The sequence below is a fragment of the Pelodiscus sinensis genome, chromosome 20 (assembly GCF_052426305.1).
Source record: "Pelodiscus sinensis isolate ZL-2025 chromosome 20, ASM5242630v1, whole genome shotgun sequence".
Lineage (NCBI taxonomy): Eukaryota > Metazoa > Chordata > Testudines > Trionychidae > Pelodiscus > Pelodiscus sinensis.
In genome coordinates, this window is record NC_143071.1 from 18,039,378 (window position 1) to 18,053,068 (window position 13,691).

The 13,691-nt window shown below is 47.7% G+C and overlaps 1 protein-coding gene across 2 annotated transcripts in view; it reads right to left on the reverse strand.

Moving 5' to 3' along the window:
• Positions 1-7,726, reverse strand: part of HID1 (HID1 domain containing) — a 64,425-nt gene extending 56,699 nt beyond the window's left edge. The window contains exon 1 of one of the 2 annotated variants that reach the window (XM_075903704.2): positions 7,416-7,726. In XM_075903704.2, the coding sequence (XP_075759819.1) occupies positions 7,416-7,481 (66 nt within the window). In that variant the 5' untranslated portion in view covers positions 7,482-7,726. The remainder of the gene's footprint in view (positions 1-7,415) is intronic. The other variant, XM_075903705.2, reaches the window with a different exon arrangement.
• Between the last annotated feature and the right edge of the window lie 5,965 nt (positions 7,727-13,691).

A 13,691-nucleotide genomic window follows, 5' to 3' on the forward strand; every position in this document is an offset into this window, starting at 1 on the left:
TGCACAACAATATTGCAGATCAGTTTAAGACAGGAAATGAAAAATAACACTCCATTGAAACTACATAGGAAACTTCAGGGGGTGGACTAGTAGCTGGAATTTGGATCAAAGCACTAGTAATAATGCGACAGCTGCCCAGTGGGTTACATTAACACACCATTTCCTAGTTCCTCTAAGATCACAAAAGGTCAATTTAACAGGCGGCACCAGCACCACAGCATACACCAGTATGATCCTGAGGCACAGGTTTAATCTGAAGTGGGCTGTGCCCACGAAAGCTCATGATACCATCTACATGTTTTGTTAATCTTTAAAGTGCTACCAGACTATTTGTTGTTTAAGTTTTTCAGAAGAAAGAGTTCACTTTACTGAGTCACCAACACCCTGGGTTTATTAGGGGCCTTCCCACCAAACACTGCTCAATATATGTATGTTCATTCCCTTGACAGATCTTCTTCTTGGATCTTCACAAAGACTTTGGTTTTCTCACACAGTCTCAGAAAAGAAGAGCAATTGGCTCAAACGGTGACTGAATCACCAAGTGTTCCACTGTCTGGTTTCTAAAGGGAGGTGAGGAGGATCAGAAAGCTTCCCTCACCCATCATGAGCATCTTAAATCTGAAACCCTGATCATCATAATTTAGGCATAGAACGTATTAACAAATACCACTGCAGCTAAGCTCCCAAAGGTGGCCCCATGTGTGCACACGGGACCTTCATAAAAGGATGTTTGGGCAGTCCTGCTTCACAAGGCTCAACACCGTCCCCATTGGTGCTGCTATAAATGTTAGCAGCTGCTACTCTTCAGGACGAGCACAAATCTCAAAACAATTAAACCATTCTTGGTCCCAAACTTAAATACAGCATTGTAGTGTGCACCAAACACAGAAAGACAGATTTGCCTCCAACACTTTGCAAATGAGTTGTGTTGCTCCTGGGAGAGAAAGAGCAGAAGACTATATTATAAGTGAGGTCACATTGCAGCAGTAACCCAGTATTACAAGACTATCAGTTCTATCCTCTGGGAGCATAGCCTTGGGACATCTGGACAGAAAAGGCCTGAAGTCACAGATTGCCCCCGCCAGGCCTGCTGTGAAATACTCTAAAAGATAGCCAACCAAATAAATGCAGCTGTCCGAGCAGAGCTTTCCAATTAAACTGTTGAAGAAAGGGTTGTTGGAGCCTGAAGTGGCTGTTGAGGGTACAGTGGGCAGAGTTAAGGCTGTTACGGCATATGATGGCAAAGTGGAGGGGACTGCTTTCTCCAACCCAGACACAAAGGATAAACATGGCTATGAAAGGTGTGGTAAGAGGAAAAGAGGAAATTAATGTATTTGATTGGAGTATCTTAAGCAAAAATTTCCTAGATGTTTTGTGCCTTGTTTCTCAGTCTTCATTTTGCATTAACAGTTTCGGGGGGGGGGGGGGGGGCGGGTATTGCAGGAATTCAAAAGGAAGTAGCTTGGATTTCAGTGATCTTGCCAGTTATAAAAATATAGAATCACAGCCCTGAAAAGGATCCCTGAGCTGTGCAAACAGGACATTTCACAGGAAACAGAAGAGAGCTATGCAGATAATGGCTTATAAACAGGAAAAGGCCATGGGATACTGTCCCACTTATCTGTTATTGTCATCATTGTTCTAAGCTTGCTAAAATACTAATTCGCTGTCACTTTGACACCATAATACATAATCAGAGTCACAGTCAACATTTACCATCTTATCCCAATTGCCAGTATTCAGTACTGCTGGTGGGTTATTCCTTTAAATAAAAGGTTTGTGCTCAAGAGCCCTGACCTTACAATTTGCAAGAAGTAAAGCAGAAATGTAGGGCTTCCTAACTAAAGGTGTATATTTGACATAGAGTCATTAAACTGCCCTTTGTATGGAACCATTCAGAATTAAAGTGGCCTTCATCTAGTTTAGTTTAATTCATAAATGTAATTCTAAATGTGAATGTTCACACAAGGGTTTAATGCAGTTTAACTACTGCACTTTAAACTCAGTTCAGATTTATTTTGCAGTATATTCCTGGGCACACAAGCCCTTACGGAGAGTACTCTAACAGCACAATCAGCCACTTGCCTTACTTCAAAGTCCAATGGTTGTCTCTGTCTCCGGTGTCCCCTCTGATGCCCACAAACATTCAGTCTATTTAGATCATGCTTTTGGGACAGGGAACATAGTTTTGTTCTGTGTTTGTCCAGCACCTAGCACCCTGGGGTCCTCACCCATGACAGGGGCTCTTACGTGCAACAGCAACATAAATCATAAAATAAATCATAATCATTGACCACCCTTCTCTAGTCCAGAGGTGGGTTGAACGGAATTAGGACATGAGCAGTCTGCCCCATCAAACCAACAGTCAGAAAGATAGATTAGACATGGCATGATAGGGATACAGGGGCCATAAAAAAATCCAGGATCCCAAGGAGTAACTCTCCTTATTTACGTTCATGCCACATACTGCCCCCTCTACTCACAACCACAAAACCACTGGAGAGAGGATATGAAGATGATAGAGATTAAATGAAGGAGAACTTCAGAGTGTGAAGTCTATTAAAGTCCGCTTGCAGAACCTAAGTAATATCAATGAAAAATGGCCCCATCCCCACCTGCTGTAGTCTGAGTACAGCCTAATTGCTAGTGTGTGACAATGAATTTGCATTGACAGGCATGTTCCTGCTTCTGCTCTTGGGCACAAGGTTAAAGCAGTTCTCTGGATGGACCCAGTGCTTATACTCCCAAAAGACAGAGCTCCAGTTTGATTTTAGCTTGCAGGCAACAATGGAACAGCCTAGAGAGATTCTATAGCAACCCCGTACCTCCACTGCCAGAAGAAGCTTCAGGGGGTAGCCGAGTGAGTCTGTACAGGATAAACTTAAAAAACAAATGGTCTGATAGCACTTTATAGACTAACAAAACATGTAGATGGTATCATGAGCTTTCATGGGCACAGCCCACTTCTTCAGGCCATAATACATATAGGCTCTTGAGAAAGAGCAAAGGGGTAGCATGGAACTTTTGGGCCATGGAGAAACTGCAGGATATACATGTGCTAAATAAAAACGTACTCCTAAAAGCACAGCTGCACCTGACAGATGAAAGGCTAACCCCTGCAGTCAAGGTTTTCTTTTGTTGAAGCCAAGACTAAGCTGCTTGGAAATTTTCAAAACCAGGTTAATAGATTACTAAACTGATCTCTCTTAGACGCAACACATTCTCTTATCAGGCTCAAATGAACGTCTAATACCCCATATGGCAGATGCACAATAGTGTGAGAAAGAACAGAAGCTAAGACCCAAATGTTTGTTCTCTTGCTCCTACTCATCTCTTTAAAAAAGTTCTATGGCTGGCATTAAAATGTAACAAGAAAATATCAGAAGATCATGAATTTCATATTATAGATTGGTCACTTCCTGAAACACAACCTGTTTAGGGAAAAAGAGAATTAAATTGCCTCATGATTAAAGCACTCCTAGGTCTGATTCCCATCTCTACAACTAACTTATTGTGCTACCCTAGCAGGCCAAAACCTATTTTTATTCACATTATCCATCCAAGAGATACCATCTAAGTAACATGAGTGATGAGGGAAGGTAGAAGAAGGTTAGTTCATTCATGATGGTAAAGCAACCCGAGATCCTCAGGTGAAAGGCACAAGTAATAATATTATCAAATGGGCATTAACTATTTAAAAAACAGGTCTAGATAAATTCCAGTTATTCAAACAGCTCAGGAGACACATCTGATTATAATGAAGGTAGGTCACCATGATAAACAAATATATTTTCTATGTGATTATATAACCAGAAGGGAAAGTACTTTGAAAATCCTATATGCTTTTCACCCTTTATTGGCTTCTGTCATTTTTCTTGCCTTTAAAATTAAGTCAATTTCATATTTATTTACAGTCAGTTTTACTTTCACATTCTGGATCCTGCACTGTTTGGGTTGAAAGGAAATGTTTGTTGATTTAAAAAAAAAAAAAAACAACTCCATGGGAAGTTTATTTTAATTATGGAAATGTTTCCAGTTTACAAGAGCTTGTTTTTTACAAAAAGCTAAACTTGGGCCAAATCTGAACTCTTTTTAACCAGTGACTGAACATTGTTCTTAGCTGGACTATTTCCTGCTATCGAAGCCTTAGACAACCACAATTGTGCTTTCCTGCTTACTCAGCAAAAGTAAGCAATGATTTAATAAAATGTAAACTTCCATTTGTCCTGTCCTCAGGTGTTAAGAGAAAGAAGAAAGGGTAGATATGCTGCTTAGGGAACATTGCTTAGTTTTGGTAAACACCTGTGGGGAAACTGTTCAAATGAGAGCAGTATTTTGTTTTTAATTACAGGAACCTAATGGACTGAGACTCAGTTACCTCCTTAAAGTCAGAAATGTGCAAGAAAGACCAGCATTGAGAACTGTATGGTTAAGCAGCAGTGCCCTTTTCAGGTATGTAAATATGGGTGTTTCACTACCCCACCCTCTTTCCCAAATGGCATAAATCTTACCTGCCTTTCTACAGATGCCTGTAACAAATCCAGCCAAGAACATAGATTGCCTTTTCTTTATTCAGTGCCACGGTGAACTTTATCTCGCTACATATGTCAACAAACCAGAGAAGCCACGCAGCCTTCTGGGCCTATAATACATGTGATCGCCCTGCTCAGAGCTCTTTTTGTAAGCTCCAGACACGACAAGATGATTTAGGTGACGGAAGGTGGAGGATCATTCATTCTGCAATCTCTCCTTCTACAAACACACTTTCAAACAGTGGATGGAGAATCCAAAATTGCAGGGATTTGGCCTCTAGAACGGAATTAATACTCCCCACCAAATTTAGCTATTTAAACTTAAAACAAAAACTGATCTTGTCGCACTTTATATAGACTGACAAAACTGGTTTTGTTTTTTAAGTTTATCCTGTACAGACTAACTCAGTGACCCCCTGGAGCTTTTCTCTCTCTGTTAGTCATTCACCAAACCAAACTTTTGTCCCAAGCCCACATGTTCATAAATATTTCCCTTTACCCTACACCACTCTATTAAAAATCAGTCTCTTCCTCCACCAGTCCTCTATACTTCCAATAGTCTTGGAACAGGGGCAGAGAACATACCACCTGGGGACTGAGGCTCCTTCACTCTCCCTTCTGCCCAGACTCACACCCAAAGCCTGTTTCTCGGCCACCCCCTCCCACGCTGAACCCCTCATTTTTTACCCCATCCCACATCCTGTGGGGCCATAAAATCTACTAGCCAGGGTCCCCAGGCTCTGGTGTATGAGGAGAATGTGAGGGGTATCTTTCTGCTTCTCAGTTGGGGGCCATGTCAGTGACTTTTTTTGTTGCTTCTCACTTTTGTGTGGCCCCTAACTGATTTTTCTGTGGGTCAGTGGCCCCCAACTCTAAAAGAGGATCTTTTAGAGGATCCTCAGCCCTTTCCCTCCCTCCCCAGAGATCCTTGAGGATGGCAGCCCTCCTTTGTAGATCAGAAATACTTAAATATAATTCCCTTTTAGAGTCCAAAGAATAACATGCTGGTTCCATTCAATTCCCATTATCTGCTTCCCTAAGAAAAGACTTCATATTGGTCCCAAACTAAGATCCACAGCTGCTACCTCACCAGGGGAGCTTCCTGCCCTCTAATATACACTTCTGATTTTTGTTTTACTTCCTTCTCCTCCTTAAGCCTGCAGAGATACAGCACCAACTTGAAGCAACACAGGTGTGATCCTCTTCTGATACAAGTGGCTCTTAGCTCTTCCTCAGCAGCATATCAGTGTGTAAAACTAACAATAATCACACGAGCTACGCCAGTTTCATTCAGCTACCTCCTGTACAACTGACAGGATTCTTCTGAAGGGGCTACAAGAAAATGCATAGATACAAGAAAAAAAATGGGGATCCACTACTGATTTACGCTCTTGATCAGTTGAATGCATTAAGAGGACAGACCCTGCATTACCAGATCAGAAAATTGGTCCACCAATCTTAGTAACCCTGCCTCAGGTAGCCTCATCAGAGAACAATGAAAAAAAACTTAATGCACCTAGGTAATTAGGCAATGTTGCATATAGGGTGAAAATCCTCACTGACCTGATGAGCTGGTCCTTGAGGCATAAGATTTGATTAGCATCAATTTCCCTTATTTTAATAAATACATCTAAGATATAAAGATATGCATTCATCTACAGCTAAAGAATCCTGAGTGACTGTTAATCCATGTTACGAAGTCATCACACAAATTACTACAGAACTGCCAATCTCCAAACGGAAGGCTCAGTAGTGGAACAGTATGCACTGTCGGTGGTGAGGTCTGAAATACAGTGACAGAGCAGTACAGGGAAACGTGTACAGCCTGATTCAATGGTTACTAAGTCGTGACTTTCCACAAATCTAGAATTCTCCAGCTGTTACAAATCGGCAGATATGAAGCAGCAGGTCTGTAGATTAGTCACAATGCTTTAAAACCACAGGTCCCAAATTCCAATCCTAATCTGCAGAAAATGGAGAAGCTCTAACGATACAGCAGAACAAGGAGCAGTGTATTGGTGAACATAACTTTCTCCCACAGAGAATATCCCCTCATCCAGGTTTTTCATGCTTGCCCAGGTCCAAATTAAACATCCCAATGGCACTACAACTCTCCACCTCTGTCCATAAACAGCACTGCAAGCTAACCAGCACTAATGGCTCTGTGTGGGATCCTGCTGACAGCCAACAGCTGTTACACCTACCCTCACTCTCACCTGTGCCTGGGAGGCAGTTCTTATGGGGAGAAGCACTAGGGGAGGTTATACAATTCATATTATTTATCCAGGCTGCAGGGCAGAGTTGTGCAGCTGTAGGAATATTATGAAAGGCCCGTGATGGGAATGTCTCCTTCCTTGGCACTGCCCCCTCCCATCCGCTACTCCAGCCAGGCCTTCTCTACCTGCAAGGCCCAGTCCCAAGGATGCTGCCTTCACCAACCCTTGCCAGTCAAGCCCCAAAGGGGGGCAGCTTTGGCAACAGGGAACATCCAACTGGCACTCCTTCCCGTGGGTGCAATTAAAAGCCGGGGGGGGGGGGGTGCCACCATGCAGGGCTGTGAGGGAACGGAGCAGCTGTTCTTAAGGGGCAGGGTAATCTCATTGCAGGGGATCCTGGAAATGCCCAGAGGACCCCCAAGAGTCTCCCCCCAAATCACCACCCGCCAGGGGTGCAGCCACTGGCACCCCAACACGCCTGCCCCCGAGCCTCACGGGTCCCATTCAACTCCCCAGAAGGGGTCCCCAAAACCACCTCGCAGGGGCCGCCCCCAATGGTCCCCTCGCCAAACGGCTCCCCCCGATCATGGCGGACCTGGACCCGGATTCCCCCGCTGACAGGGAGATCGCTGCGGCCGCCCCGGCCCGGCCCGGCCCGGCCGCTCACCTGGGTCTTGGTGGTGAGCTGGATCACCGCCTTCCTGAAGTTGAGCTTGGAGTCGGCGTTGCCCATCCTCCCGGCCGGACCTGCCCGAGCGCGGATCCGGCTCCGCTCCCCTCCTGCCGGCGAGTCCCTGCGGCGGGCAGGGCCGGCTCCGCCCCGCCGCCCGCGCGATCCGCGCCCAGCGCCCTCCGCCTACGCGGCCTCCATCCCCGGCCCGCACCTGCCGCCGCGCCGCGCCGCGCCAGCCCCTCCTGTCAAAGCCGGGCTCGCGGATGCTCCTGCCGGACCTCCCCGCCCGTCATCCCGCCGGCCCGCCCCGCCCCTCCCCCCGCCCTGCCCCTCCCGCCCTGCCCCACAGCCCCCTCCAGCCCCTCCCCCCCCAGCCCTCCCCGCCCTGCCCCACAGCGCCTCCTCCCTCCCAGCCCTGCCCCACAGCCCCCTCCCCCACACGGCTCCTCAGCCCCCTCCATGCACAGCGCCTCCTCCCTCCCAGCCCTGCCCCACAGCCCCCTTCCCCACACGGCTCCTCAGCCCCCTCCATGCACAGCGCCTCCTCCCTCCCAGCCCTGCCCCACAGCCCCCTTCCCCACACGGCTCCTCAGCCCCCTCCATGCACAGCGCCTCCTCCCTCCCAGCCCTGCCCCACAGCCCCCTTCCCCACACGGCTCCTCAGCCCTCTCCATGCACAGCGCCTCCTCCCTCCCAGCCCTGCCCCACAGCCCCTTACCTTAACCACATAGCCCCTCAGCCCTTTTCCCTGCCCTCCTTCCCCCACACCCCTCAGCCCCTCCAGCCCCCCCCTTGCCCTGCCCCACTCCCTCCTCTGCCCCTCCTCTTCTCTGTCCACACAGCCCCTCCCTTCCCTGCCTTGCTTCCCCACACTGCCCTTCCTCCCTCCCTAGCCCTGCCCCACACAACCTCCTTCCTCCTCCCACTCTTCCCTTTCAAGCCCTGCCCCCACACAACACCCTTCCACATAACAGCCCATCATCCCTTCCCAGTTTTGCCCCCACATAATCCCTCTCTTCCCTGCCCTCTTTCATCTGCCCCATACAGCCCCTTGTCCCGTCTCAACCCTGCACCACAGCCCACTCTATGCACAGCCCTGTCCCTTCCCTGCCCTCCTTCCCCACACTGCCCCTCCTCCCTCCCGAGCCCCTCACAACCTCCCCCTCTCCCCTTCCCAGCCCTGCCCCACAGCCACCCTCCATACATAGCCCTCCTTCCCCACACTGCCCTTTGTCCCTTCCCAGTCCTTTCCCACACAGCCCCATCCCTTCCCTTCATCCCTCCTTCTCTCCCTGCCCCACACAACCCCTCCTCCCACTTCCTCTCTTCCCACACAACTCCCCTCCATACACAGCCCTTCCTCCCCTTTCTCTGCTGCACACACATTCCCTCCTCCCTTCCCTTCATCTCTCTTCCCTTTCTGGCCCACACAGCCCCTTTTCCCTTCCCAGTCCTGTCTCACACAACCTGCCTCCCCTTCCTCCCATAGCTCCTCCTCCCTTCCCAGTCCTGCTCCACACAACTTCTCTCCCCTTTTCCCCCTCCCACACATAACCCCTCCTCCCTTCCCTTCATCTCTCCTTGCCCCACACAACTCCCCTCCCCCACAGCCCCATCTCCCTTCATTTCATCCCTCTTTCCCTCCCTGCCCCACACAGGCCCTCCTCTCTTTTCTCCCAGCCCTTCCCTTCTCCATACACAACCTCTCCCAGCCCTATCCAAAGCCCTGCCCTTCTCTTTTCCCCCTCCAGAAACACAGCCCATTCTCCCTACTCCGTTCACACACAGCCCCTCTTCATCTCTGCCCTTATCCCCCTTCCCCACTCCACACAGCCCTTTCTCATTCCTTCCCTCCTCCCCCTCCTTTCATCCCTCCTGTTCTCCCTGTCCCACACAGCCCCTCTTCCTCTCCCATCCTTGCCCCACACAGCCCCTCTCCCCTTTCCAGCTTTGCCACAAACATACAGTCCCTTCTCCTTCTCCTCCCCCTCACTTCCTCCCTCCTGGCCACACACAGCTCTTCCTTGTCTCCCTTCCTCCCTCCGCATACAGCCCCTCCTCCTTCTCCATCCCTCCTGCCCCACACAGTCCCTCTTCCTCTTCCCTCCCTTTCTCCCTCTCTCCCATCCCTACCCTCCCCTTCCCTTCCTTTCATCCCTGTTAGGTTCCCCCCAGTCCCTTTCTCCCCTGCATACAGACCTTCACTTCTGTATCTGGTGCTATCCAATCTTCTCCATTCCAATTAGCTTTTTCACCTCCTCTGCTCCACAGCCCAATCTTCTCACAACCCTTGAGTCTCCTCTCTTACATGCACCCTCAAAGTCCCTATTTTACTCATCCTCCTCTCATCTCCTTTTTACTTCTAACTGAGCCGCCTGTCTGTAATCATCCTTCCCTGTCCACCTCCAGCCTCTCTTCCTCCTTCAGAATCCTTCCTCCTTCTCCCTCCCTTTCATTCGTTCCTCTCACAATCTCTTCCCCACTTCTTTTGTTCCCTCCTTCCCTTTTTATCTCTTCCTGTCCATTTCCCCCTTTCCTTCTCCTTTCTTTATTATATCACTTCCTTTCCATCTCCCTGCGTTACCTTCCTCTTCGCTGTTACACCCCTTCCCTCTCCCACCTTCTTTCTGGCCTGTAATTTTTCCTGCTTCATTTGATCCCCTGCATCTTTTCCAGCTTTCTTGTTTTCCCCTTTCCTGCTTTTTCCTATTGTTCCTCCTTTGCTTTCACCTGCTTTATCTGCCTTTCTTATTCCTCCCTCTCCCTTAGTTGTGTTTGGTATCCCCTCTTCCTTCTTCTTTTGCTTTCATCTCCAGACATCTTTCTATGCTAACAGGAAATAGCCTGAATCTCTTATGTCCTTGCTCTTCCTCATTCTTCTGGTAGGGCAGCACTCCTTCACATTCACAGTAGCCTGTTCTCCATCCATTTCCTTTGCACCCATAGCTCACCTAGCCATCCTATAGCTGTTTTCATAGCTCTCTCATTTCCCTGTGTCTTTTTGTCTCTCACTTCATGCCCCATGCTGGTCTCAGGCCCAAACTTTATTAACAGTACTATCTGGCCACCATTCATGAAAACCTTTACATCAAAGAGGCAATGATATTTGTGTGGAATAGGATTGTGTATGGTACAGAAGATCCAGCAGAGAGATGGAAGGGGAGGCAGGTTTGGCAGGAAAAAAAAGAGAACTTGCTATTCTCCCACCTTAACTGAGACCCAAATCCTAAGGGCCTCACTTGGCTTTTACTCCATTGATTTCAGAGAAAGTTTTGGTAAAGTAAAGGGCTGTCTTGCAATGAGCTCAATGCACGTGGAGCACCACTGAAGCCACTGGTTGTGCATGCAAGTGCATGGGTCTTTCCCAGTTAGGATATGGCCAATACTGAGCAGTTCAAAATGTGATCTGAACTGAGGTACCAAGCACCTGTTCTTTTAAGGTGGCTAACCAGAGGACAGCCCAAGTCTTTAAGCTGGCAAAGGGGAGTTTGTTTTTACATCTTCTATTGTCAACAAGTTTTGTACTTTCTAGTCCTCTTTAGACTAGAAGTCCATCTCTCTGGTGGAAGTAAATTATATTTTAAACATGTGGATCAATTAAACAAGTTAATTCTTGTAAAATAAAAAAAGTTTACCAAACTTACAGAACAAAATAGTGGATCAGATCCTCAGCTGGTGTAAAGCTATGGCCCTTTTGCCTGCATATTACTTGTATAGAAATTCTCACTATTTGTGACATCAAGGACATAGGTCAGATCTGAGACCTCAGTGGAAATCAAGATGAAATTACATTCCTGCAGTCACATAGCATGACCATCACCACCTAATGATGTAGGAGTTGCAGCCAATCATTCAAACATTCAGAATGGCAACAGTGTATATAGATAGATGAGGACGATTTGTAGCTGGGAGCACAATCTTTTTCCACATGTGAGTATTTTTCATAGATAGGGGTTTTTTAAACATTTATTCATTAAATTGCCCATGGAAAGGAGCTGGACTGCAGCATCACCTGAATCCCAAGCAGAGATGTCAGAACTACTACATTAACTCAGCAATGCAGGATACTGTAACAGGACCCAGGACTGAAAGATACTCCTTGATCTTCTGAAGCTTGAGTAAAGGAAAGGTGACTTACAAATTGGCTACTGATTTTTTGAGACTGGGGGGCTACGTCTACACTGGCATGATTTTCCGGAAATGCTTTTAATGGAAAAGTTTTCCGTTCAAAGCATGTTTGGAAAAGAGCATCTAGATTGGCACGGACGCTTTTCCTCAAAAGCACTTTTTGCGGAAAAGCATCCGTGCCAATCTAGACGCACTTTTGCGCAAAAAAGCCCCGATCGCCATTTTAGCCATCGGGGCTTTTTTGCACAAAACAGCACTGTGCTGTCTACACATGATTTGCACAAGAGGGCTTCTGCCCGAACGGGAGCAGCACAGTATTTCTGCAAGAACACTGATGATCTTACATGAGATCGTCAGTGTTCTTGCGGAAATTCAAGTGGCCAGTGTAGACAGATGGCAAGTTTTTCCACAAAAGCAGATGATTTTGCAGAAAAACTTGCCAGTCTAGACACAGCCTGGGAGGAAATAGGGAAGTAACCTTGAAAGTTTTTATCCCTTTCTCCTTTTCTTTGCCTTTTCCATTACTGCCCACAAGTCCCTCTGAATTATGAGCTCCCTCCTCCCCCGCCGCCATTTTCTGGTTGAGAGCCTCTCTGGAGCCAATCAGTGCAAACTCTTGGATTGACTGCAGTTTTCGGATACATAATCGCATCACAGCATCTAGGCTATGTCTACACTGCAGGCTTTTGCTAGCAGAGAGTATGCTAATGAAGTGCTCACGTTAGCATTTGTCGCACTGTCATTTGCATATTCTCTGCTGATGCTTTTTGCACAAGAGGTTTTTGCGCAAAAACAAGCAGTGTAGACGGGTCTGTTTTGTGCAAAAAAACCCTTTTGTGCAAGATCCCTTTTCTGAGGGATAAGGATCTTGGGCAAAGGGGAGTTTTTGCGCAAAACAGATGCATCTACACTGCTTGGTTTTGCGCAAAAACCTCTTGCCCAAAAAGCATTGGTAGAGAATATGCAAGTGACAGTGTAACAAATGCTAATGAGCACTTCATTAGCATACTCTCTGCGGGCAAAAGCCTGCAGTGTAGACATAGCCTAGGAGTGCACAATGTCCACTGTTCTTTCAGAAGTGACTGGTGAGGGGGGAGTCCTGGAGGAGGCCACTGGCCACATGACTCCCCCCAGCCTGGGAAGGGCTGGAATAACCCCCCTCTCCCTGTTCCTGTACCACCCCAACCAAGGTGGCCCAGGAGACTAACAGGGTCACAGGGCCAATGCCAGCAGCAAGGGCTGCCCCTGCCCTGCACTCACAGGCAGTGGCAGGGAAAGCAGAGCTCCCCCAGCTCACTCTGCTTCCCACAGGTGAGTGAGGAGGCAGTCCCATCCCTCCTCCAAACAACGCGGCTGGAGGAACAGAACAAGTTGGGAGCCATGTTGCTCCAATTCTGCCGCCATTGCCAGTGAATGTGGGGGAAGACGGTCGGATCTGTGCTGCAGGTGACAGCCCCCAGCCCCCTACTAACCTTGTGGCCGGCGCCTTGTCCCTCCTGCCTATGGCTTTTGGGGCATGTGGCCCCTTATGCCTTCCCACCCGCTTTCTACTATCTTTAAAAAGGACTGACCTGGAGAAGGACAAGGCACTTCCTCACCTTAGTTACTGATCTGGCTGACCCTAACTCCTGGCTCAGTGACTGGTGTTGCTAATTATCATTGTTATTTTAGCATCTATGAGCTCCAGTCATGGACCAGGACCCCTTTGTGTCAGGTGCTAGACACAGAACAAAAAGATGGTCCCAAGCCAAAGTGCTTCCAGTCATTTGAACCCAGATCTCCTATAACTTATAAGAAAAAAACAACAAATGGTCTGATAGCGCTTTATAGATTAACAAAACATATAGATGGGATCATGAGCTTTTGTGGGCACAGCCCGCTTCTTCAGATGACCAGAGTGGGCTGTGCCCACAAAAGCTCATGATACTAGCTACATGTTTTGTTAATCTATAAAGTGCTACCAGACCATTTGTTGTTTTTTTCTGTAATAGACTAACTCGGCTACCCCCTGAACCTCCTATAACTTATAAGGGCAGGTGGTAAGCACAAGCAGTGGATTGCTTTGGGGGGCTCTTTGCAGACTTAGCAACGTCCTAGGCAACTTCTCTTCCTCGTCTATTCAATGTATCCAAGGGAGGAGGT